Source organism: Onychostoma macrolepis, chromosome 20, assembly GCF_012432095.1.
Source record: "Onychostoma macrolepis isolate SWU-2019 chromosome 20, ASM1243209v1, whole genome shotgun sequence".
NCBI classification, from domain to species: Eukaryota; Metazoa; Chordata; class Actinopteri; order Cypriniformes; family Cyprinidae; genus Onychostoma; species Onychostoma macrolepis.
In genome coordinates, this window is record NC_081174.1 from 12,767,636 (window position 1) to 12,790,660 (window position 23,025).

The following is a 23,025-nucleotide window of genomic DNA, read 5'->3' on the forward strand; positions in this document are numbered from 1 at the left end:
GACGTGCTAAAACCTGCACAACTCTTATTTTGATTTAACCAAGTCTTTAAGGCCTAAGAGGATTATGACTACAAAAACACTAATAAGTCTGTAGTATAACAATCTGAACTTTGAATTACATCACAGCTGCAGAGTAAATGAACATGCAAAAGGTAGAGATCAGATTAACTGAAGTTTAACTGAAGAAAACCACAGTGCCTATAAAGGGAAATGTCTGTATAGGCTAGTCAACAACATCCTGTGACAAAGCTGCTGCTGTGCTTTTAAGTTCTTCACTCTTCTCATATTCACATTCAACATGGGACAGAGAGATGCATATTTCAATGCATATTTCTATGAGAGATGCTTGCAAAACAGCACAACTTCCCAAATTCATTGAAATGATTTTAAAAGAAGGTTTTGTTTCTTGAAGCCCATTTAAATATTGTTATTTTTGTATTTCTAAGAAATTCTCGGCCTTCCTTGTTGCCAGACAGCAATGAGTAAAAATAACATTCATAGCAGTGAAACTGTTACAAAGAATGAGGATGTTAAAGTATGTTGTCTACAGTTTCAGTGTCTGACATCACATGCTCATCATATGCGTGCTCTACTCAAAGGCATTTGCACAGTTTGTGAATTAAGCACTGACAGAGGAAAGAGAGGGAGGGGTATGCTAAATAAACATCTCTATTTATCTCTTTCAACTAATGCGGTCTCTCAGGGCATATGCCAGGCCTAAGATGCAGATTGAGTGCGTGTCTGCGGTAGATGGGCCGCCTCTGTGTCTTTGTATATATGTGTAAGAAAAAAAAATACTCTTGATTTAGTTCAGAACTTTAATATATTTAAGTGTGCTGAGGACACACAAAATGTAAGTACAAACTTATATATATATATTTTACTTTAAATTGATATTTTGCTATGATATATGTAGTGGTAACATTTAGTAGTTTTTCTTACTTCAATGGTAGCATTTTTTTTTAACTTTAAAAGTAGTAGCCTATGTTTAATTAGATTTGTAATTATGCTTATATTCAGTCTGAATGGAAAGAATTGTTTTAAAAATGACCACAAATCATCACCATAGTTGAAAATTGTTTATAAGTTTCTTTTGTTTAGTTCAATTTGCCAAGCTGGTAAAATGATAAACACCTAAAAATCTTATTTTTTTATCTTTTGCACTAGTTAATATTTTCATCCAATGGAATCTGTTTTCATAAGGGTAAGCGCTCTTTAATAAATATTTGAATATTTGTGTTTTATTTTTGTTTGTGTGATAAGATTGCATTTGTCAGAGACTGTCTAACTGCACTAATGGAAACATTACTGAATATGTTTTTTAAAGACTAAAGTGAAAACTTCCAAACTGTGGTAAAATCACAATCATATTTGGCTCATGTGGGCGAGCTTAAAAATGTTTTCTTATTTTATTCAGCACCCAGTATGATGCCTTTCTGGACCTTTCTGGTTTTCTTCTGGACTGTTACTGAACTCCGAGTAGAGAACTGGGGAGACTGATAGCGGCGAATATAGGTGTGATTACAAGGAACAAGTAGATTTGATTTATAAAATATAAGTAAATGAACACTGATTAAGAAGATGATTACATTTCATTTTTAAGGATGGGTTGTGCTTGTAGTGACCAGAAACATCGCAAAGACTCTAAAGGGCATGAACATCATAATTCATCAAACTCTAACAAATTTCATGCAAGTATTGCTGATTATAGTATTTTTTTTAATGACCAGCTGAATTCTATTCACTTTTACTGAGCTTCACAGTGACAAACAAGACCATTTTCAGTTTAGCTGTACACTCTTAAAATAAAGGTGCTTCCATTCAGTCAAAGGTTCTTTAAAGAACCATCTCTTTCTTACCTTTTTATAATCTAAAGAACCTTCTTTCGCCACAAAGAACCTTTTGTGAAACAGATGTTAAAGGTTCTTTATGGAACCACTTAGACAAAAAGGTTCTTCTATGGCATCGTGAAGCACCTTTATTTTTAAGAGTGTATTGTAACTTTTAAAATATTACTACAGTTTATATTACTGCAAATGCATATGTTTCTATTACATGTTTTAAAAATAATTTATGAATATGAAAATGAAATATTTTATTTACAGTTGTCAAGAGATCACAGGAAGCAGAACAACAATATAGGTAATACGTTTTAGTTTTTGGCATGTCGGGTTTTGAAATCATGAACGCGTTTTTCATTTTGAATACATTATACTAATAATGTTGCTGGGTGCAGATCTTGTGTTCTTATTAAAAATAAGACAATAAACGGCCAGAAACTGTCACGGCATGTTATTGTTCAACAGAGGGAAATGTTAATCAAATATTTGAATTGCATATTTGAACTTTCTTTTCAGATGAAGACATTGTTGTTGCCCAACATGACTTCCAGCCTGCTAGTGATAGTGATCTTCAGTTCAAAAAAGGCGACAGACTCAAGATTATTCAAGAGTGAGTAAATAATACTGATAGTTTTTGGTAGTATGAGTATAAAATGAAAATACAGCAAAGACTTCCAGCAATTTATATTAATAGAAGATCTCCACCTGGAAATGTTTACAATTAATCAAAAGACTAAATTGGTAAGAACTTTGTTAACTTTATAAAATGTGGATGGCACAGTAGGCACAGTTTTGGGCTAATAAACCTGTTTTGCCATTTTGCTTATGTTATTCTAGGTGAGTCATCTTTATATTATGTATTGTTTAAATTTGCTACATGTGAATGTCAGCTAAAATAATCAGACATTAAAAAAGATTAAAGAGTCAAATGATTACAGCGACTAACTTGTCCCATGTTTTTCTCAGGACTGGTGAATGGTGGTTGGCCAAGTCCTTGGTCACTGGTTATGAGGGATATATTCCGTCTACATATGTGGCAAGAGCACACACACTGGAGGTGGAGAGGTACAGTAGTAACAAATATCACCAATATATGGATATGTTTCAGCATTGTTCTGAATATCAGCATTGCCATATTTCAGCCGAAGGCAACGAATGTTCCACTGCTGTTATGCTTAATAACATCAACATTCTTGGAACGTCACTTGGAACTAACTGATGTATAATTTGTAAACTTAATCTGTAAAGAATGATGTTATAAAGGCTCTGTTTTCTGTTCCAGATGGTTTTTCAAGGACATGAGTCGCAAAGACACAGAGCGTCTTCTGCTGGCACCAGGAAACAAACCTGGAGCATTTCTTGTGAGAGAAAGTGAAACAACCAAAGGTCAGTTTTCACGTGATCACTGAATGGCTGCTCAATGGCTGCTTGAGGCCCGTAAGCACAAAAGTGCACAACATTTCAAATAGTTCCATTGCTACAGTACCGTGTATCACGAATATCTACATTATCTAGCCACAGCAAGGAGTATAGCATTAGTTCAGTTTAAGAAATACTAAAAAAAAATGACTTCAAGTAGTCAGTATAATACACCATCACAATATTTTCAATGGTCAAGGTTATTTCTTTACCTCAGACCAGTCAAACTAAATGATTATTTAAAGGAGCACTGGGTCCACAGCCTTTTATTTGATTTTAATGAAATCTTTCACTGATAAAGTGTGCGTATCTGAATTTTTCAAAGTTTACAGAGTCTCATCTGCTGCTCATTTTCAAGTTCACATCATGCAGATAGCTGAAAGAGCAGATAAATGTCAACCGATGTACTGAGATCTGTGCTTTGCTTTGAGTGGAGATATTAATAGCCTTTTTTATTTTATTTATCTACTTGTAGAGCAATGGAAAATGCAGAAACTAGTCTTCACTGGAAATTTTTCAGTAACTGAGGTTTCTGAGTGTATAATACAACAAAATGCATAACGCATTAAAACATGTTAAATAGGTTTGGAAAAAAAAAAACTATTACCTATTGATTTATTAATTCAAATATTAATTCAAATTAATTTAAAGGTAAAAACATTTATTTTTCTTACCACATTTTTTCTTATTTTAAGCGTAAAGTCACTTAATTTTGATACATTTTCCAGAAAACAATACTTGTCATGTTCATATTATATACAGTATATAAGATATATATTATATACAGTATAAGATACTTGTTATAGTCATTTTTCTTCTCAAGTTAAAGTATCTTAAATATTTGTTCTGGAAAATAAGACATAAATACTCTGTGTTTAAAATGCACGGTTAAATCACTAAACATTAAAAAATATCTGTTTATTGTTTAGCAAAGACGTTATTATTTAAGGTGCTGAAATCCTGAACATGCAAAATGATTCAGAGATTCTAAGAGTTGTCTTAAAGGTATCGAATACTTCCCTGATTACTTTGATCATTTTACAGAGCCTAGGGCAACAAGTATTGGTACTTATATTGTTAGGACACATATTTCATTGATACCCATCGGAAGACATTTAATGTGCGCTATTTCAAAAACGTTTACAGAATTGGGCTGGCTGTGATTCTGTCCTTCATAAAAATTAGAAGAGCATACTGATCAGTGTTATTTAACTGCTGTTTCTGATCCTCTGCAGGTGCTTTCTCTCTGTCTGTAAGAGACTCCACCCCAGAGCATGGCGATGTAGTCAAGCATTATAAGATCCGAGCCCTTGATAACGGTGGTTACTACATCTCTCCCTCCACAACCTTTTCTTCTCTTCAAGAACTAGTAAAGTATTACTCCAGTAAGTACTCTGAGCTAAGACTGGTGCTATATCAAGGACCATTTCTGTTCCTTCCACTGTATACTTTCTGTGGTCATAGCTGTGAGAACAAGACAAACAGTTGCTTTAACCACCAGATAAATAGGTCAGCTTCAGTTTTCAGTTCGTATTCCACACCCTTGCCCCATTTTGGTTTGTAGTGTCTTTTTATAGAACTGCTTAACAAAAACCTTATTCTACGTTTCTAATCTCATGCTTTTCTCCAGACAAAATCAAAACCAGTAAACATGGTTTCATTTCAGTCAGATTGGTAGATTCTAGTCTTGTTTATTTAGAAATTGCTCCTGAGTTTGTGACATACTCTCCTCTGAACATTCTTGCTGTTTTCACAAACTTCGTTATTGTACATAAAGGGACAGCGGATGGTTTATGCCAGAGGCTTGGAAGTCCCTGTCAAACTGCTGCCCCTCAGAGACCCTGGGCTCAAGATGAGTGGGAGATTCCTAGAGAGACTCTGAAAATGGTGAAAAAACTTGGTGCCGGCCAGTTTGGAGAAGTGTGGATGGGTAAGAAGCGGAAGAAAGTTCAGTTGTGCAATGTTGCCTTTGGGTAACAAATCTTTGTTCTTCTTTTTCTGGCACAATGTTTGGTAGACACATATTTTTTTGTGTAATATGTAGTCAGATTCATTATCTTGATTTAAAAGCTGCAAGAGTCAATTTTATTAGTGTTTAGTATTCTGACCTCAAAAATGAAAGTCTTTCAGTCTTTCTTTTCATTGCTGCAGTGTTGCCTTGATGTAACATTATTTTTCAAAATGTAATTAAAACATTTTAATCAGCCACTAAATTTAATCAGAGATTTATTTAAAATTAAAATGAGATAACACTTTAGTATAGGGACCAATTCTCACGATTAACTAGTTCCCTATTTGCATGCATGTTATTAACATATTGGCTGTGTATTAGTACTTATAAAGCACATATTCTGCATGACCATATTCCACATCCCTAATACCCAACATCTAAATTTAACAACTACCTAGATTAATAAGCAGCAAATTAAGAGCTTATTGAGGCAAAAGTTAATTGTTTGTTTTATGGTGAGAATTGGACCTTAAAAAAAAAAAAATTGATATCGAAAATAAATATGTCTTTGTATTCATCTGACTTCAAAGTAAAATTCTCATTATACTGGCCCTGAAGTCACTTGTTCAAGGGCGCGTGTCAGTGTTTTGTGTGGTTTTGTGTGATATTGTCACATTTTAGCCACATGAATGATAATTTAATTGTATGTCAAAGAGGTTTTGACTTTGGCCACCAGGGTCAGTATTAATCTGAGTTTTGCAAAAACCTCTGATCCATATTCCCCTCCTGTACAGTATGCGCTCTTGCAGATCTTCGCAATGTGCATTTTTCTTTAAATATTTCTTTAATTCTTTTAACATACATACACATTTACTTGAGAAGCAGAATGCCATAATATTTTTCATATTATTATTTGTTTTTTTAATACAGTATTATAGTTTTATTTTTATCCATTTAATATCCTTTTTTTTTTATATATAATTTTGTGTTTTGTATAACTATTAGTGCTGTCAATCGATTAAAAAATGCAATCGCGTTAATCACAGTCATGGACTGTGATTAATCGTGATTAATCGCAAATTTAAAATACTAGGATTTACCTTGAAATGTGTTGAAATAAAGAAATGCATGACAAACTAGTTTAAGGAAACGTAACCTTTCACACTTCCGCCAGGTATGAGACATAATCCTTATTATTCTTTTGATTTTATTCAGCCATTATCAGCCTTTAAACTGGCAATAAAACGTTTACCAAGCCACATCGCTTCAATCCCAGTATACATTTACCCGACTATTATCAAAAGTATAAATAAATACAACAAAACATTCTTGCGACCTTGCGTGAAGTATTATGACAAAATGCATTATGAAGAAGAATTGGATCTGTTCTGCAGGTGCATTAGAGCTAATATTAGTATCATGCTTCATAAGACAATTTACGAGATTAATAGTGCACTTTTATTCAGAACTCACTTCAAACCACCATCGAGTGTTTGTAATAACTTCCTTTTGCGATCACATGCGGAATATGGTCTTTTACTGTTGTTAAAATATAATATTTATAGCTTTTTATATGCTGCACAAATTAGCATTTAAGATGTACACATTCCTTACAAGAAAATCACATACAAATATCCTATCGTAATCGTGTGTTTATTATCTTATATAATCTATAGTGGCTGTTGTCATGTTTATTTCTGCTGTGTAAAAGTCTTAACATGAATGCTCTGCTGAAACTCACGTTGTTTGTGATGTTACAACCGCCTCTCCATTCTTAAGTTGTCAGGTATACATTACAAGTATAATACACATTAGTAAAAGGATCTATTTTAATTTTTATTTGTCAATATACACTTTGGGCGGCTGCGGTACATTATAAAAGTAGCCCAAAAAAACACAACCCACAGCTCTGTAATTTTTCCCGCGACTGTATTTTCAAAATAACCCACTTGTGCCGCTAACACTGGTTCAGTGTTGCCAACTAATTTTCAGGGGAAGTTGCTAAAGGAAGGTCGATTTGTTGCTAAAACGTTTCTAAATGAGGTAGTTATGTCATTGCTCGATGATGTCATTGCATTTCACAGAAGGGGCTTAGCTTAAGCCAGGACTAGGCCTTAGTTAAATTAAGATATTTAAGCAGCTTTCATAAAAATGCCTTAGAAGAAAACATTACAGGTGTGTATCTTGAGACTGACATATTTTAAGATGTCACAGCAAGATATTTTCAGTTGAGACAGCTCAAACAAGCATTTTAGTCTGGGACTAGCTTAAGCCTTGTCTGTGAAACCAGGGGTAAATATGTTAATTTAGATTTGTTTGTAAAAATGATATGCAATATTAAAATATATATTACTGTATTTTTAAAAACATTGAATTATTGAAAACTTACGCAAGTTTGAATGATTACAATTTAGTTTTTTTTAATAGCTAATAAATTAGTAATACTACACATTCTCAACAATTATGCTTTAAGCAGTGTATTAGTAGTTAGTTAGTATGCTACACTCTAAGAAAAGTCTGTAAAAATAGGGCACAATCTACTATGTTAATATTAAAGAATATTATGTATTGTTTTTTTACCTGCATTTTAAATTACGCATTGTGTTTTCGGGTTACAGTGGATAATGTCCTGGAAAATTACTAGTATCTTTTTCATTTTTCTTACAGTGTACTGATCAACAGTTGCAGGTACAAGCTAATGAACAATTATTCAGTTTTTATTAATATTAAATTTAGCAATTGCAAATGGCAGCTAACTCAGTTCACGTGATGTGTGTACCGTGCGTCTTTTGTTTCCACTTTTTGTGTAATTTGGATGGAAGATGTGTGCCTTTTTATTGTCTGAGTCACTTATCATAAGTTGCTAACTTTGTTGCTAGGTGCTTTTAGAAGAAAAAGTTGCTAGGATAGTCTGAAAAGTTGCTAAATTTAGCAACAAAATTGCTAAGTTGGCAACACTGCACTGGTTCGCTGTTGCCTCATCACACAATGATAGATAACCTTCCACGCTGCGATGACGGGAAGAAGTTGGGGTCAAACCTTATCTAACGATTAATTTGCGTTAAAAAAAATATTATATTATATATAAAATAGAATTTTTTGATTAATTGCATGCATTAACGCGTTAATGTTGACACCCCTAATAACTATATTTAGTAAGGTATATGCTAAAAGCAAGAACAGACAGTAAATATATCCTGTTTTAAAATATGCTTACATATTTTTACTTTAAACTAGACAAAAGGACCGATTAAAACATGATTTTACAGCATACCTGATCATGAACAACTGATTCTAGGCCCTTTCTTAAGAATCTAACCATGAGGCTAAAATTATATGTGTCCTAAAAATGTGTTCATTGAGCTGCCGTAGATCAATGAGATTTTCTTTACTAGTTTATTTGATAAACCTGCATGTGCCTGTGGCTCTTGTTTGTAGGGTTCTACAAAAACTCCCAGAAAGTCGCCATCAAGACTTTGAAGGAAGGCACCATGGAGCCAGAGGGATTCCTACAGGAGGCTAATCTGATGAAGCAGCTCCAGCATGAGAGACTGGTGAAACTGCACGCTGTAGTCACCAAAGAACCCATATATATCGTCACAGAATACATGGCTAATGGTTAGTATTACCACAACATTATTAGAGTCCTAAACCATTTGTTATTCAAATTATGACATAACTGTCCAAACTACACAATTGTTCTTTTCCTATTCAAGGAAGCTTGTTAGATTTTCTGAAGACGGATGATGGCCATAAATTAAAGCTTCCCAAGCTGATTGATATGGCTGCTCAAGTAAGAATAATTACATTTTTGTCATGATTTCACTTGTTTGTCTTCAAAGCTTAGTAGCAATTCATTATTCCTCTGGGATTTGAAAGATTTGAATCTTTATGGAACAGGACACATTTAAATGAACTGCATGAAAACCTGCACGTTAATTAGAGTTAATTCATGTGCCCACTGTACATCAGTTTCAACTTCTGTAACTATTTTTAGAATTGTTTTGCACCAAATACTGTCAGGGATATGTAGAGGAAATGGTCTTTGGTCTTGTAAGCTCATGGTCTGAATATTTTTAGATCTGAACACTTCTAGAAACCACCACAAATTTAGATTAATATCCTCTGGCAGGATATTACGTCAAATTTTCCATCAACCTGAAGCCCCTATCATGTATGACTGTGGTCTTGCTCTCTGTGAAACTTCCTGTTAGAGCCCACTATGTTGCTGCTAACCTTGTTTCAGTTCATCATAAAACAAAATCATAAATCATTTTGTATATTAATTTGGTTGTTTTATGCCATATTAGCTTAAATGACAAGAACAGGGTAGGAAAAAAAAAAAAAAAAACCTGTTATGTTTCCGTCCTGTTCTTGCCACTAAATAATATCCTTTGATGCTGAATATTTTTTGGAGTAATTTTAAATAAAATCAATGACAACCTAAATTTATAATTCAGTTTTTAAAAATTTTTTTTTTGAGAAACTGCATTATAAAAATGACCAAGTATTCCACATATAGCCTACACTCTTAAGAAAAATGGTTCTAAACAGTACCAGAAAAGGGTTCTTTGGCTTGTAACAATAGCAGAACCCTTTTTAGTGCTAAATGGAACCTTTTTTTATAGGGTTCCATATAGAACCATGCTTTGAAAATCCTATATAGGACCTTATTGGTGTTATAAATAACCTTTTTAATGATAGTTTTTCATTAATATTAGTATGTTAATATCATTAATATTAGTATTATTTGTATACATTATTTATTAATATTGTTTTCCCCCTTCTATCTGCCTGGTCTTATAATATCTTGAAGTGTCTATTAGGGTTTAATAGACATAAAATCAACAACAACGTATCAATTAGGTACTTTTTTTTAATGACATGAAATTGTAGCAAAAATGACAGTGTTCTAACAACAGTTATTAGCAGAATACATTAATGAATGACAATGGACATTGAACATAAATAAAAGAAATAAAACAAAATAGAACATAAAATAGTGTATTGAAGACCAAGCTCCAGTGAAATATATACACAGTCCTCTATGATGCCTCTAAGTTAATCGTTATCTGTATTTTGGTGTGATTGAATGGCAGTTTCTCTCTGCAGATGATGAGGTTGTAGGATGTGACAGCATCTGAAATGCACAATTGAGTTTAGAGTTACAATGTGTCTCCTTTCATTTGTTTATGAAGGCCAAAAGTTGCATGTGAGCACTTCACAATGTTAAAAGGGAAAAGTAATATAAAGTCAAGGGATAGCTGGTTATGTTTATGCATAAACCCTAGTAATAAAAAATATCTAACAAAATGGACCAAAAATCCAATATCTTTGTTACTTAGTGAAGAAGAGGAGAGTATCCTTAACTGAATAGAGTTGGTCACACTTACACGTTCTCTTAAACTAAAAAGAGAAAAGACATAGGAAACTAATTAGCATTTGAAAGTTATAATTTATAGACATTTTAAGAAAGAAATTATTTACCTGTTGAGAGTGTGTTGACAGTCTGTGTAGTTGGATGGCTGAGCTCCAGAAAATCAGTAATGAGGCATCTTAAGAGTGTAGCCTCGGTTAAGGTTTTACAGTAAAACAACAAAAACAGCAGCATGTTGTGTGAATTATGTTTTTATTGACATGCAAAATTGTCAGTGCTCTTAACAACAGTTATTAGTTGAATACATTAATGAATGACAATTGACATTGAACACGAATAAATACATAAAGAAGTAAAACACAACATAGTTTAAAGTTACAGTGTGTCCATGTGTTTATGTAAAAACAATTATGTTTATGAAGGCCAAAAGCAAAAATGGACAGTATGTGAGTCCTTCACAATCTTAAAAGAAAAAATATGATATAAAGTCATGGGATAGTTTTTTTTTTTTTTTTTTATATTTAGTTTATTGAGTTTTACATTACAATTTTAAACAGTACTCTCCCCCCCCACCCCACAACCACGGCCTTAAATCAATTTTTTTAAAAAGGCACATAATCTTGAGTCAAAAACATTCCAGAATTTTCAGAGTTTACAGTGAAAATAAATAAATACATAAATAAATTTAATAAAAAAAATTTTTTTTTTTTAAAAGTGTCCCATGCTTGTTCAGTCCATATGATTTCATTTAACGCGAAAGGCCTGACAACATCCAAAGATGAATTAATTAATAAAAAATAAAAAATTATAAATAAATAAATAAATAAATAAATAAATAAATAAATAAATAAATAAATAAATAAATAAATAAATAAATAAAAAATAAATAAATAAATAAAACAAATTGCAGAAGAGGTACATCTTCATTAAGAAAAATAAATAAATACATAAATAAATAAATAAATACATTTAAGTACACACTTTCAGAATACCTGTCTAGATAACATAGTAAAGGAACTAAAATTACTGGTAACAGAGGCAGATATACATGCATACATATATACTCAAATCTAAATATATTAAATAAATAGGTGACCTTTAGAAAAGAAAAAGGAAAGGAAATAAATAAATAAAACATGGGATAAATTTTGTGACTGGGAATGTTTATACATAAACCCAAGTAATAATTAAAAAAATCTAACAATATGAATTACAAATTCATTGTCTCTTTTACTTACTTAGTGGAGAAGAAGAGAGAAGTTTCCACAGCTTAACTGAGCTGCAAACACTTATATGTGACCAAAAACTAAAAAAAAGAGATAAGAACACGTTTTGTTTGGAAACCAGTTACAATTTTAGTTAAATTTGTATTTAAATTTTAAGAATGAAATCATTTACCTATTGAGAGTGTGTTGACAGTCTAGTGTTGACAGTGTAGTTGGATCACTGAACTACAGAAAATCAGTAATGATGTGCTTTGACAGTTACAGGTTTGAAAAACAAAAGGGCGGGAATAAAGAACTCTAAACTCTAACACAAAGAACCATTTCAGCATGAAAGGGTTCTTCAGAATGCTATGGTTCTAAATAAAACCATTACTGCATGTAAAAAAACATCTTTCTTTAGAGTGTATATTATATTCAGTGTAATTTCTCTCTATGTAACAGATTGCAGAGGGAATGGCTTTCATAGAAAGGAAAAACTATATCCACAGAGACCTGCGTGCCGCTAATATTCTAGTCTCTGACAGCCTGCACTGTAAAATAGCAGACTTTGGCCTTGCCAGGATCATAGAAACTGAATACACTGCACAAGAAGGTGAGTACACTCATTTATTCCCACAGTACAGTGTTTTTTTCCACTGCCAGATTAATTGGCTCCAGTTAGTGCTGACATTTGATTTCTAATATGATGAACTGACATATCTGACCTTTAAGGTTGGGTATGAGCTACTGTTATTCAAAAACAGCTTCTCTCCGTGATGAAATTTCCGTGTTGTCTGTTTTTACCACATAAAGGCATAAACTTTATTTATAGTATTGTTGGATCATTAATAAACTTTTGCAAAATACAAATTTTCCATGCTTGCACACCACCTTTACAAAAACCTCATTTATCGTCTGTCATCGCATCTTTTTTACTGATCAGGTGCAAAGTTCCCTATTAAATGGACGGCCCCTGAGGCCATCAACTTTGGTACTTTCACCATCAAGTCAGACGTGTGGTCCTTTGGAGTTCTTTTGACAGAGATTGTCACATACGGTAGAGTACCGTATCCAGGTAATGGGTTTTTCTCTCTTGGGTTTCGTTTTCAATTCAGAACAGTGTAGGATAGATGGGTAGATCTTTAACAACCTGGCTGTGCTTTCCTCACAATTTCAGGCATGACGAATCCAGAGGTGATCAGTAACCTTGACAGGAACTACAGGATGCCGTGTCCAGATGTATGTCCAGAGGAGCTTTATGAAATCATGCTGAAGTGCTGGAAGAATAGGCCAGAGGACAGGCCCACCTTTGACCACCTACAGGACATACTCAATGACTTTTTCATTGCCACTGAGGGACAGTACGAGATGCATCCATAACGTCAATGCAGAACCAATAGATGAACTGAAAAGGGGATGCACAAAAACATATGGAATGATAGGATGGACTGAACTCCGGACCAAAATATGGATTATGGGGAATATACTAAAGCAACAATAATTCATCCTTGAATATCAGTATTATTATTTTTTTTACATTTACTGTATGTCAGTTTTGTAAAGGTTTTTTCAGTTTTTTCTTAGATTTGTTTAATCTTATGGGCTTCTTAGGGTATTTCATAATTCTTTAAAGGTGAGTGTGCACTTTTTTCGATAAGTTACTTTATTCTATTACAGATGTAAGTATGCAGACAACTGTAAGTGTGACATTTGTTTGATTCCCCTGAAAGACTGTGGCTCTGTGCTGCTGTCAGAACATTGCTCTGTTTGTTTGAGCATTTGATAAGCCCATCCCAGCATCATTGGCCTAACCAATGGTATGAGATTGGGGCGGAGCTATCAGGTTATCCAACCAATTGGAAGACTGGGGGAGTGTTTTATTTATGCGATTAATTTTGATTATTTTATTCACAGAAATTACACACTTCAACTCTCTGATAAAGCTTTTGGAAAATTCAGAGCTATGACACACATTGGTTTTTAACAGCGAGTAAACAAGATCCTCTTATATCTTAGTCGGAAATTTCAATAAAACCATGCACAGATATTAAACATTATTTCTGCACATTACCTATGACTCATTTAACCTCTGAAATGAACTGACTACACGATCAGTGAAGTTTCATGCAGGAAACCATAAAATGAATACAGTCATTAGTTAGACTTCCTCCTGAGATAACAGACTGTGAATGTTCCGTTCATCAGGAATAGATTAAAGAGTTTGATAACACAGTGAAGGAGTTTGTGATTATCTGATCATATACACTACTATTTAAAACTTTGCAGTTTTAAGTGCAAGTAAGACTTTTTTATGTTTTTGAATAACTCTTCTATACTCACCAAGGCTGCATTTACAGTATTTGATCAAATATACAGTAAAAACAGTGATATTGTGAAGCAGTATTACAATTTCAAATAACTATTTCAATATATTTTAAAATGTAATTTATTCAGATTATATAAATGTACAAAAACATATGGAATGAAAGGATGGACAAACATTCTCATTAAGTTAAAATGAAGTTTAAAATGTTTAAAAAGCAAGGGGACTTTAAAACGTTAAGGGAACATTTTTTAACATTATGGGACCATTATTTTTTACATTCCTTTTCTAAACAGTAAATGTTCTGAAACAAGTAGCTAAACTTAAACCTCCAAAACTTTTCAGAAAAAAAAAATCCATGAATGAAGCTAATGTCAAACATTCTGTTAATGTTATTTGAACATTTGTTCATAACTTTGAGAGAGAACCTTGCCAGAACACTGCCAAAGTTCTGAGAACATTTCCTCTTTTTTCGCAGTTACATGATCCTTCGGAAGTCATTCTAATATGCTGATTTAGTGCTCAAGTGGCATTTCTTTTAATCAAAACAGTTGTTCGGCTTAAAACTTTTGTGGAAACCATGATATATATTTTTTCAGAATTCTTTGATGAATAGAAAGTTCAAAAGAACAGCATTTAGTTTAAAAATATATATTTTTGTAACATCAAAAATGTATTTACTGTCACTTTTGATCGATTTAATGCATGTTTGCTGAATAAAAAAATAATAATAATAACTTACAGCCCCCAAACAGTTGAACAGTATAGTGTATCAGTATGAGCAATGTACAATGTGCTAATCCTTAGGGCAAGAAAAATTAATAATTTCATTTTTGCACTTTTTACATGTTTGCTTAAAAGAAGGTGTTATTTTAAACTGATATTTGAAATAGCACCCTCTTAATTTAAAATGCTTTGAGGCATGTCTCTCCAATTTCTCAGTGTAAAGCTCTGGTTCTGGTGGCTCAGATGAATATGAGAAATGCCCAGCATTCATACAGCTCCACTCCCTGCCTTAAACTCACCCCTGGGGCTTTATATGTTTGTAGATAACTGAGTGAGAACGCAACCAACACCCAAGAGCTGCTCCTGTGGTTTCCTGCCTACCAGTCTGCAGCTGAAACAGGAAGCAGTGAGTCAGCATTCCTCTCAAGATAAGCACTCTATGGCTCGGAATTCCAAACATGCTGCTGAAATTTTCTCAGCATTCATGCAAAATCAAAGGTGTCTATTTAAGCAAAATATTTCTGGGAAGTGCATGCTGAAACCAAGTTTCGATTCATCAGTGCTCTCAAGCTGTGTTAATGATGCAGGAGGTACTTGCACAAGCTTACTTGATTTCTGTTCATATATTAAGTAATGTTCATTTGATGGAATGATGATATTTAACAGAAGCTGATAAATTAACTGGCTCATCAGTGACGTTAGTGGCTTTGTTGACTGTGGCAGTGGAAATTAATCATTACCCAGAGTGCATTTTACTGTCATACTCATTATCTAGCTTTTCACTGCTATATTAGATGAATGCATCATTAGATTTGTGAAACGCCTATGACTGTATTTTTTTTTTTTTTTAGTAAGACAAATAGGAGGGTAAGACTTGTAGTCAGCAAGCTCTCTGTGTTGGCCGGCTCTTTATGTACAGAAGACCAATTATTCTAATGCATCATTACAAATTGCTTATCTGCAAAAACTTTAACCCATTATAAAGATTACAGAAGAGGGTTTTCTCTAAAAAAAAAATATATACAATGAGCACCTGATTTAAACATCAAAGTTGGCCATGTTCCAACAGGCTGCAAAATCTCTTTATGGTTCCATTTACTCAACATCATCTCTTGGCAGAAGAAAACTGTCTGATATTGGATCAATAAGTCCCTGCAAATGTGCATGTGAGGAAAAAGGTTTGCTTTTTAAATTTTAAAACTGTAAAATCCATTTGTTCAGTGTCATCAACAATTTTTAGCACTTTAAGCAAAGAGCAGATACAATTTATTATATTTGCAACACAGCTTTGAAGTGTGCCGGCCATTCACCCCATTCTGTTTTGATAATGTAGTAAAATAATTTAAAACCAAAAATAAATAAATATATAGACAAACAAACAGAATCATTAATCAAGACAAGTTTTGACAACTTTTAAAAAAATAGGCCTTTGAGAGTGACATTCTGAAGAACTGTGCTGATTTTAGTGGTCACAGTTTCAAATTTTCAGCAGAATTCTGTTAGATTTTGGGTGTTTTTAAAGTCTGAATTAGAAAAGATATCATAACCTCAGTCAGAAAAGGCTGAACGTTTTGGTGGCTAAAGCTTGAAGTGATGTATTCTGTTTGTCCACACAACTCATTTCCTCTTTCTGTCTCTCTCAGTCATTTCCACCAGGGGGTAGTCAAGCACAAGAGTGATTTTGTGTTGCTTTTAGCATTGAACATCTGTAGACTCTGATAATGTGCCAGATCACATTATTTGACATAATAAATTATAGCCTATCCCTGTTCAAACCCTGCACTTTTCTTCAGAAACTATCTTGATAAATCATCTGCCAGACAGTGAGCCTCAGTACCTTTTTATTAGATGCTGACCCACACACCGAGGTTAATCACGGCTAAACTAACCAGCTTTTCAACATGCTCTTTCACTCAGACATCATCAATTTATATCAATATCTATTAATATTGTGATGATGTCCCCCCTATAATGTGTTCTTAAAGAAATGTCACTCTCTTCAATATAACATCATGATTTGATCCCAAGTAAACCAGGTGAAAAAGAAATATATTTAAATTGTGCTTTAAGTTAAAGGGATAAATGTGAATTCTGTCAAAATGTATTCACCCTCATGTCGCTCCGAATCCGTATGATATTTTTTCTTCTGTAGAAGATGAAGGTGGCGCTGCTTTTAATAATGAATCGCAACTGACGCTTTCAAGCTTCAAAAAGAAATCAAAACAATAAAAGTCTTCTGAAGCCGTATAATAGTTTTTTTTTTTGTTTTTGTGAAGAACAAAGCATTAATTAAAATAAATAATAAAATAAATTATTTTATTTGTGAACTGTTACTCACTGACAATCTTCACGACTGGATACTGAGTCGGTGAGTTATTACTTATATCCTATCATGGACCAATTATGACTATATTATAGAGCTTTTGCCTTTTGAAGCTTGAAAGCCCCGGTTATCGTTTATTATATCTGCATTTAAAACAACAAGAACTCGCTATTCAAAATGTCAGTTCCCTTTCGAGGGAACTTCGAACTGCGTCCTCTAGGGGTCGCTATGGCGAAGCGACCGTCAGCGTGACCCGTGTCTGAAGCATATATACAAAAACACCACATGTTGGCCGGTGACAGCCTATGACGTGACTAACGACCACAGTATAAAGGGGCACCGGGCAGGTCTATGGCGGCCATGGTGGTAATGGAGAGACATCTGTGGGTGAATCTGGCAGATGTTGGGAAGAAAGAGAAGGGCTTTCTTCTCTATGCTCCAGTCTCGCCTTCCAAGCTTTTTGGTACCTCCGTCGAGATGGTGGTCGAGAAATTTAGGGCGGCGAAGGTGCGCTCAGCGCCCTTCAAAACCATCATTCCAAGAAGGTCCAGGTCGGAGCCCGAACAACGCAGGAGGCTAGTGTCGTGACTCGTGCCCCTCCCCCACTTGCGGCTAGGGCTAGAGGTAGGCGCGGGTCAAAGAGAGGTAGGCAAGACCTGAGGGAGGTGATCCAGACGAGGCTTTCTCAATGCTCTCGTCCGGACCAGAGTAAGAATTGAACATCTACTCCCTTTCCTCGGTCATCTGCCCTTATCTTCCCCTCTCTAATTCCCCAGCAACCCCCGTTTTATTCCACCTGACCGAGGTTGGGTGGGGACCAAGATAGAAGTTTCATAGAAACTACCTTACTGATGGTCTGGACCTGACTCTTCGGATTTCGCCTCCGGGAGGCGCAGGAACCATGGATGGGTGAGTACGATCCAGTTCTACAGTTCACTGGTATTTATGTGTTCTACTCTTGCAACACTGCAGTTCCAGGACCTGCGGGTCTTTTTACATCAGTTTCTTGGTTTGAGAAGGTGCATGGCTATCTGAGGATATCTATGTGCTAGCTTAGGGACTGCTCCCCTTCCGAGGGTTTTTAAGTAGCAATTTCCCTGAGCCCTTGCCTAGAGTGTGCGTCTCCCCTGCTAGGGTTTAAGTAAATAGCCCAAAAGTTTTGTGGCAGCTTCTCTGGAGGGCTTACTGTTTTTTTAGGCCAGTGGTCGAGCTAGCATCGGTCCCCTCACCATTGAGGGTCACCTATGAGCATGCCGCTCCCATCTGAGCGTCTGAGATTCCCTCTCATGCTGAGAGTTGAGTTCTCCGCTCTCCAGAGCTCTGTCATCAACAGTCTCAGGTTGTTAGGCCTCTCTATGCCTCCCTGTTGGGTTGCTCTCCTTGTTGGTAGATTTAGCATTGCTCCCCTCATCATAGAGGGTCACCTATGAGCATGCCGCTCCCTTCTGAGCGTCTGAGTTCCCTCTCATGCTGAGAGTTGGGTTCTCCGCTCTCCAGAACGGTGTTTCAAATCCATGTTATGGTAAGTGCGCACGCTAGTAGTGTGCACTTTCTGAAAGTGAAAAGAAAAACTTTTGGCCGAAGGGGATAATGTCACTGACAGCCGTTGAACCGTCCCAGGGGCAACTCCCTTAGTCGGGTAGAGTTGGTACTTAGTGCTCACCTTTTTGTGCTTGGCTTGCACTCCCCTCAGCATGGTGGCGTGGGTATTCTGTTCCCCATAGCAACCCCTAGAGGACGCAGTTTGAAGCGTATGTAACCATGGTTCCCTGAGTAGGGAACGAGACATTGCGTCCTCTAGGCTCGGTGCCATGCTTCGGACGCAAGCTTCAGACGAAGAAGTGAATGACGTATTTTCCCGGCGCCCCTTTATACTGTGGTCGTGCCGGTAGTGACGTCATAGGCTGTCGCCAGCCAACATGTGGTGTTTTTGTATATATGCTTCAGACACGGGTCACGCTGACGGCGTTCCCCATAGCGACCCCTAGAGGACGCAGTGTCTGGTTCCCTACTCAGGGAACCATGGTTACATATGTAACCTGAGATGTTCTGAACTACAGACTGAGGGTGAGTAAACCAGTTTTCATTTTTACAACCTTTACGAAAATTAACCATGGTTTTACAGTATTATAATAAAAGTTTAGTAACCATTTGTATAACCACAATTTCACTACAAATACCATGTAGCCAAACAGTGCGTAAATTTGTGGTTACTACAGTAGCTTTTTTGGTTGGTAAAACCATGGTTAATTTTCGTTTATACTATCTTTGTATCATATGTGTGCAGCTCTAGGCTGGTGGTCTGTCTGTGATTGAGTCAACGTTTTGCTCCACAATCCTTTGCCTGTACTGATAAAGATCAGTTAAGGGCCTCTGACCTCCCTGCAGTCATTCTGCCTTTCAAACAGAAATACTCTTGTGTCATGTCTCTATATAACATTGTCTAAATTACTAACTTGCAGTCGAGTCAAAACCATTGAGAACAACAAAACAAAGATTCTGACTGACATGTTTCACAATCAAATGGGGACTGTGGCAGACAAAGTCGCAACTATTTTTATGTCGTACCAGGTGAGAAAATGCACTTGTGAAACTAATTGCTGTTATTGTTTTCACATAACACAAAATGATAAAAGCATAGACAGACAACAAATGGGTCTCTGTCAGATGCATTTGTTGTAACCTCTGTCCTTGGGTTGACTTTGCTGTGCTTCGTTTCATTTACTCACCCCAGATGGAAGACCAAAATATTCTCCTCACAATCACTTCATCCCTCCCTTCTATACTTGCCATCAGTGGAAAGAGAGTGATATGAATACAAAACAGTAAGGAAATAAAAAGGAACAAAATCTGATTCATTGTCCCGGTCTAAAGGTGGACTAAACTAACCGAACCCTCCCTTTGTTTAATGACTCATAAAATGCCTTGCAAAGGACCTATTTTAATAGTTAGTTTTTTACTAAACTAGACAGATACCGTTTGATTTCAAACTTTAACAAAGCCTCGTCTGATAGATTCAAATATCTTTTAAAAGCTTAAAGTTTGAAGGTTTTACTCAGAGACGTTCGGAAAAGTCAGACAGACCTATAAAAACTCAGATTATATGTGACCCTGGACCACAAAAGCAGTCTTAAGTCGCACAGGCATATTTGTAGCAATAGTCAAAAATACATTGTATGGGTCAAAATTATAGATTTTTCTTTTATGCCAAAAATCATTAGGACATTAAATAAAGATCATGTTCCATGAAGATATTTTGTAAATTTTCTACTGTAAATATATAAAAACTTAATTTTTGATTAGTAATATGCATTGCTAAGAACTTCATTTGGACAAATTTAAAGGCAATTTTCTCAATATTTTAATTTTTTTTGCACCCTCACATTCAGCTTTCAGATGATGCATAAGTCTTAATTGACCCTTATGACTGGTTTTGTGGTCCAGGGTCACATATTAGACTACTACAGACCTCATCAGACTGATTAGAAACCACAAAAATCATTTGAGTAAAAAATAAATACAAACGAAAATGCTCAGCTGGTTGCTAGGAATTGCTGGCATTTTCCTGGGTTTTTGTTAGCATATTTTAACATGTGGGTAGCATGTTTTAGCACATTGTTGGCATGTTAATAACATGTTAGCAATTTACTAAAACATGTTTTAGCATAATTCTAGCATGTTTTAGCACTTTGCTATCCCTATAGCTGTTTCTCACTTCCAAGAATGCAAAGATTGGATTTGCATTCTCGTGGATTTCAGTCTCACAAACCGTAATGTATTTACGAGCATGCAGCGTGAACCTCTTAAGTGAGAATGCCAAGTTTAAAGTATACAGGCTTCTGTACATTGGAATTGAACTTGATGATGCAGGCCTAGTACAAAAGATCACTTAAGAATGCATATTGAGAAATGACCCCAGTGGTTTAACACATTTTTAGCATGTTTTTAGAAACATTGCTAACATGTTTTAGGATGATGTCAGCATGTTTTAACAGCTAGCATGTTTTAGCGAATTGTCATTACACCTTTAAAATTCAGTCCTTTGCTGGTTTGCTGGGAGTTGCTGGCATTTTCTTGTTTTAGCATGTTACTAGCATGTTTCTGGCATGTTTTAGCATGTTGCTAGCATATTTGATCATGTTAGTATGTTTTACCACGTTGTTGGCATTTTTAGCATGTTTTAACAGCTAGTATGTTTTAGCAAATTGCTCCACATTCACAATAATGGGGGAAAAGCCTACCAGAGCAATGATTAGAACTGATACATATTTAGTTACAGCTCAATGAAAATTCTGTTTCATTCAGAAATATGTTAGAACAGAAGTAATGTAAGATGGGTTTGATAATAGCCTTTTATGTTGACTTTAAAACATGAAATATTTAGGCATGCATGGCGCAGGTTCAGATCTGGCTTGCAGTGTATCTCATTCCCCCTCTCATTTTTCTTTGTAGTTTATGATCAATAAATTGTCAAATAAATTAAACAAAATGTAAAAATGTTATATAATAGTTTCAGATTTGTAATTCATTTGAATTAAAATGAAAGACTTTTAAATACACAGAGCAACAATACAGGTCCCTGGAGTGTAAACTATTGCAGAGTCAGGCCAGTGGATGTGGATAATTAATAGCAATCTATAGGAGAAACATCCTTGGCATAAATATTAATGTTTCTGTGACCTAGAATACTGTCCTTTCTGATGATGAAATTGACCATGGTCTCTCTCTCCCTCTCACAGAAACAATTAGAAGGCTCTAGGGAGCCTGTTGCAGCAAAAATCAATAGCTGTACGTGCTTATTCTTTTTTTTTTTTCTTAACAAACAAATAGATAAGACTGTTGAAGCTTTTCTTTCATGGTGGGAATTTACTTCCTCGGCTGTTTCATTCACTATTCCATTGATTTTGCAAACTATTTCATTTTGACTGAAACCAGTTGGAAATAAAATTTCTACAGCTATTCTTTGAACGCACATGCATTATTATTATTATTTTTTTTTAGCTGTATGTACATCCTACAGCTCTAAAGAAATTAAGACTGTAATGCACTTTAAATTGCTAGTATCATTTATAATAATGAGGCAGTCACTGCCTTTGTTATTCCCTAGAAGATGAATTATTTGTTGTATTGTGGAATGGAATCTTGAAAAAGCAAATTGTTTGTTCACTTAATTTGTTCCACAAACCACTTATGATTTCTGAATAAAACAAAAGCAACATACAGCCACTGTCCTGCTCTTAATATTTGGTCTCATAAATGTAAAGTTTGTTGGCCCTTATTCATTTCTTAATTTGTGTAAGTAATATGCAATTTGGAAAGAGTAGGCTTGTAAATTTATCTTGGAGGAATATATCCATATCCAAACCAACTTTTTAGGCGAGTCTATTTGAAATGCATAATGTCATCCCACTCTGCATTTACTAATTAATTAATTTCTTAATGTAGCAGAGGAAATGTGCTGTTTCAAGTTTTGTCTTCACAATAGAGAAAATCAGAAGAAAAAAAAAGAAAACTAGTGAATTCATTTAGCAGTTTCTCTGTTTCTGATTATTCTTACCTCCATTATTACCTTAATCACTTACCTTAATCATCTAGGTCATTCTATACACTTTGCTTGTACAGGTAAAGCATATTTCTAAGAGCCTGTGGAATATGAATGTAGGGGGAACCACATACAGTTTGAAATTTATCCCCTGCTATGCCTTTGAAAGGAGACAAATTACTTACCTGTACCCTGATTGCAGTCTTTTACTGCTCCACATGTGTCTAAAGGACAATAAAGAACTTAATTCCATTTAAGGATCTGCAGTCTGACTTTAAAAGCACAGCATTTTATCATTCTAAAATGTACTCTCAAAGC

General features: G+C 34.9%; 1 protein-coding gene across 1 annotated transcript; it reads left to right on the forward strand.

Moving 5' to 3' along the window:
• Positions 1-692: 692 nt before the first annotated feature.
• Positions 693-15,534, forward strand: blk (BLK proto-oncogene, Src family tyrosine kinase). Its single transcript, XM_058756464.1, has 15 exons — positions 693-853; positions 1,168-1,204; positions 1,418-1,515; positions 1,604-1,691; positions 2,106-2,142; positions 2,358-2,451; positions 2,808-2,906; positions 3,124-3,227; positions 4,496-4,645; positions 5,038-5,190; positions 8,650-8,829; positions 8,928-9,004; positions 12,256-12,406; positions 12,737-12,868; positions 12,971-15,534. Exons 4-15 carry the CDS (start codon positions 1,605-1,607, stop codon positions 13,171-13,173), a joined length of 1,467 nt encoding a protein of 488 aa, XP_058612447.1. The 5' UTR covers positions 693-853; positions 1,168-1,204; positions 1,418-1,515; position 1,604; the 3' UTR covers positions 13,174-15,534.
• The last annotated feature ends 7,491 nt before the right edge of the window (positions 15,535-23,025 follow it).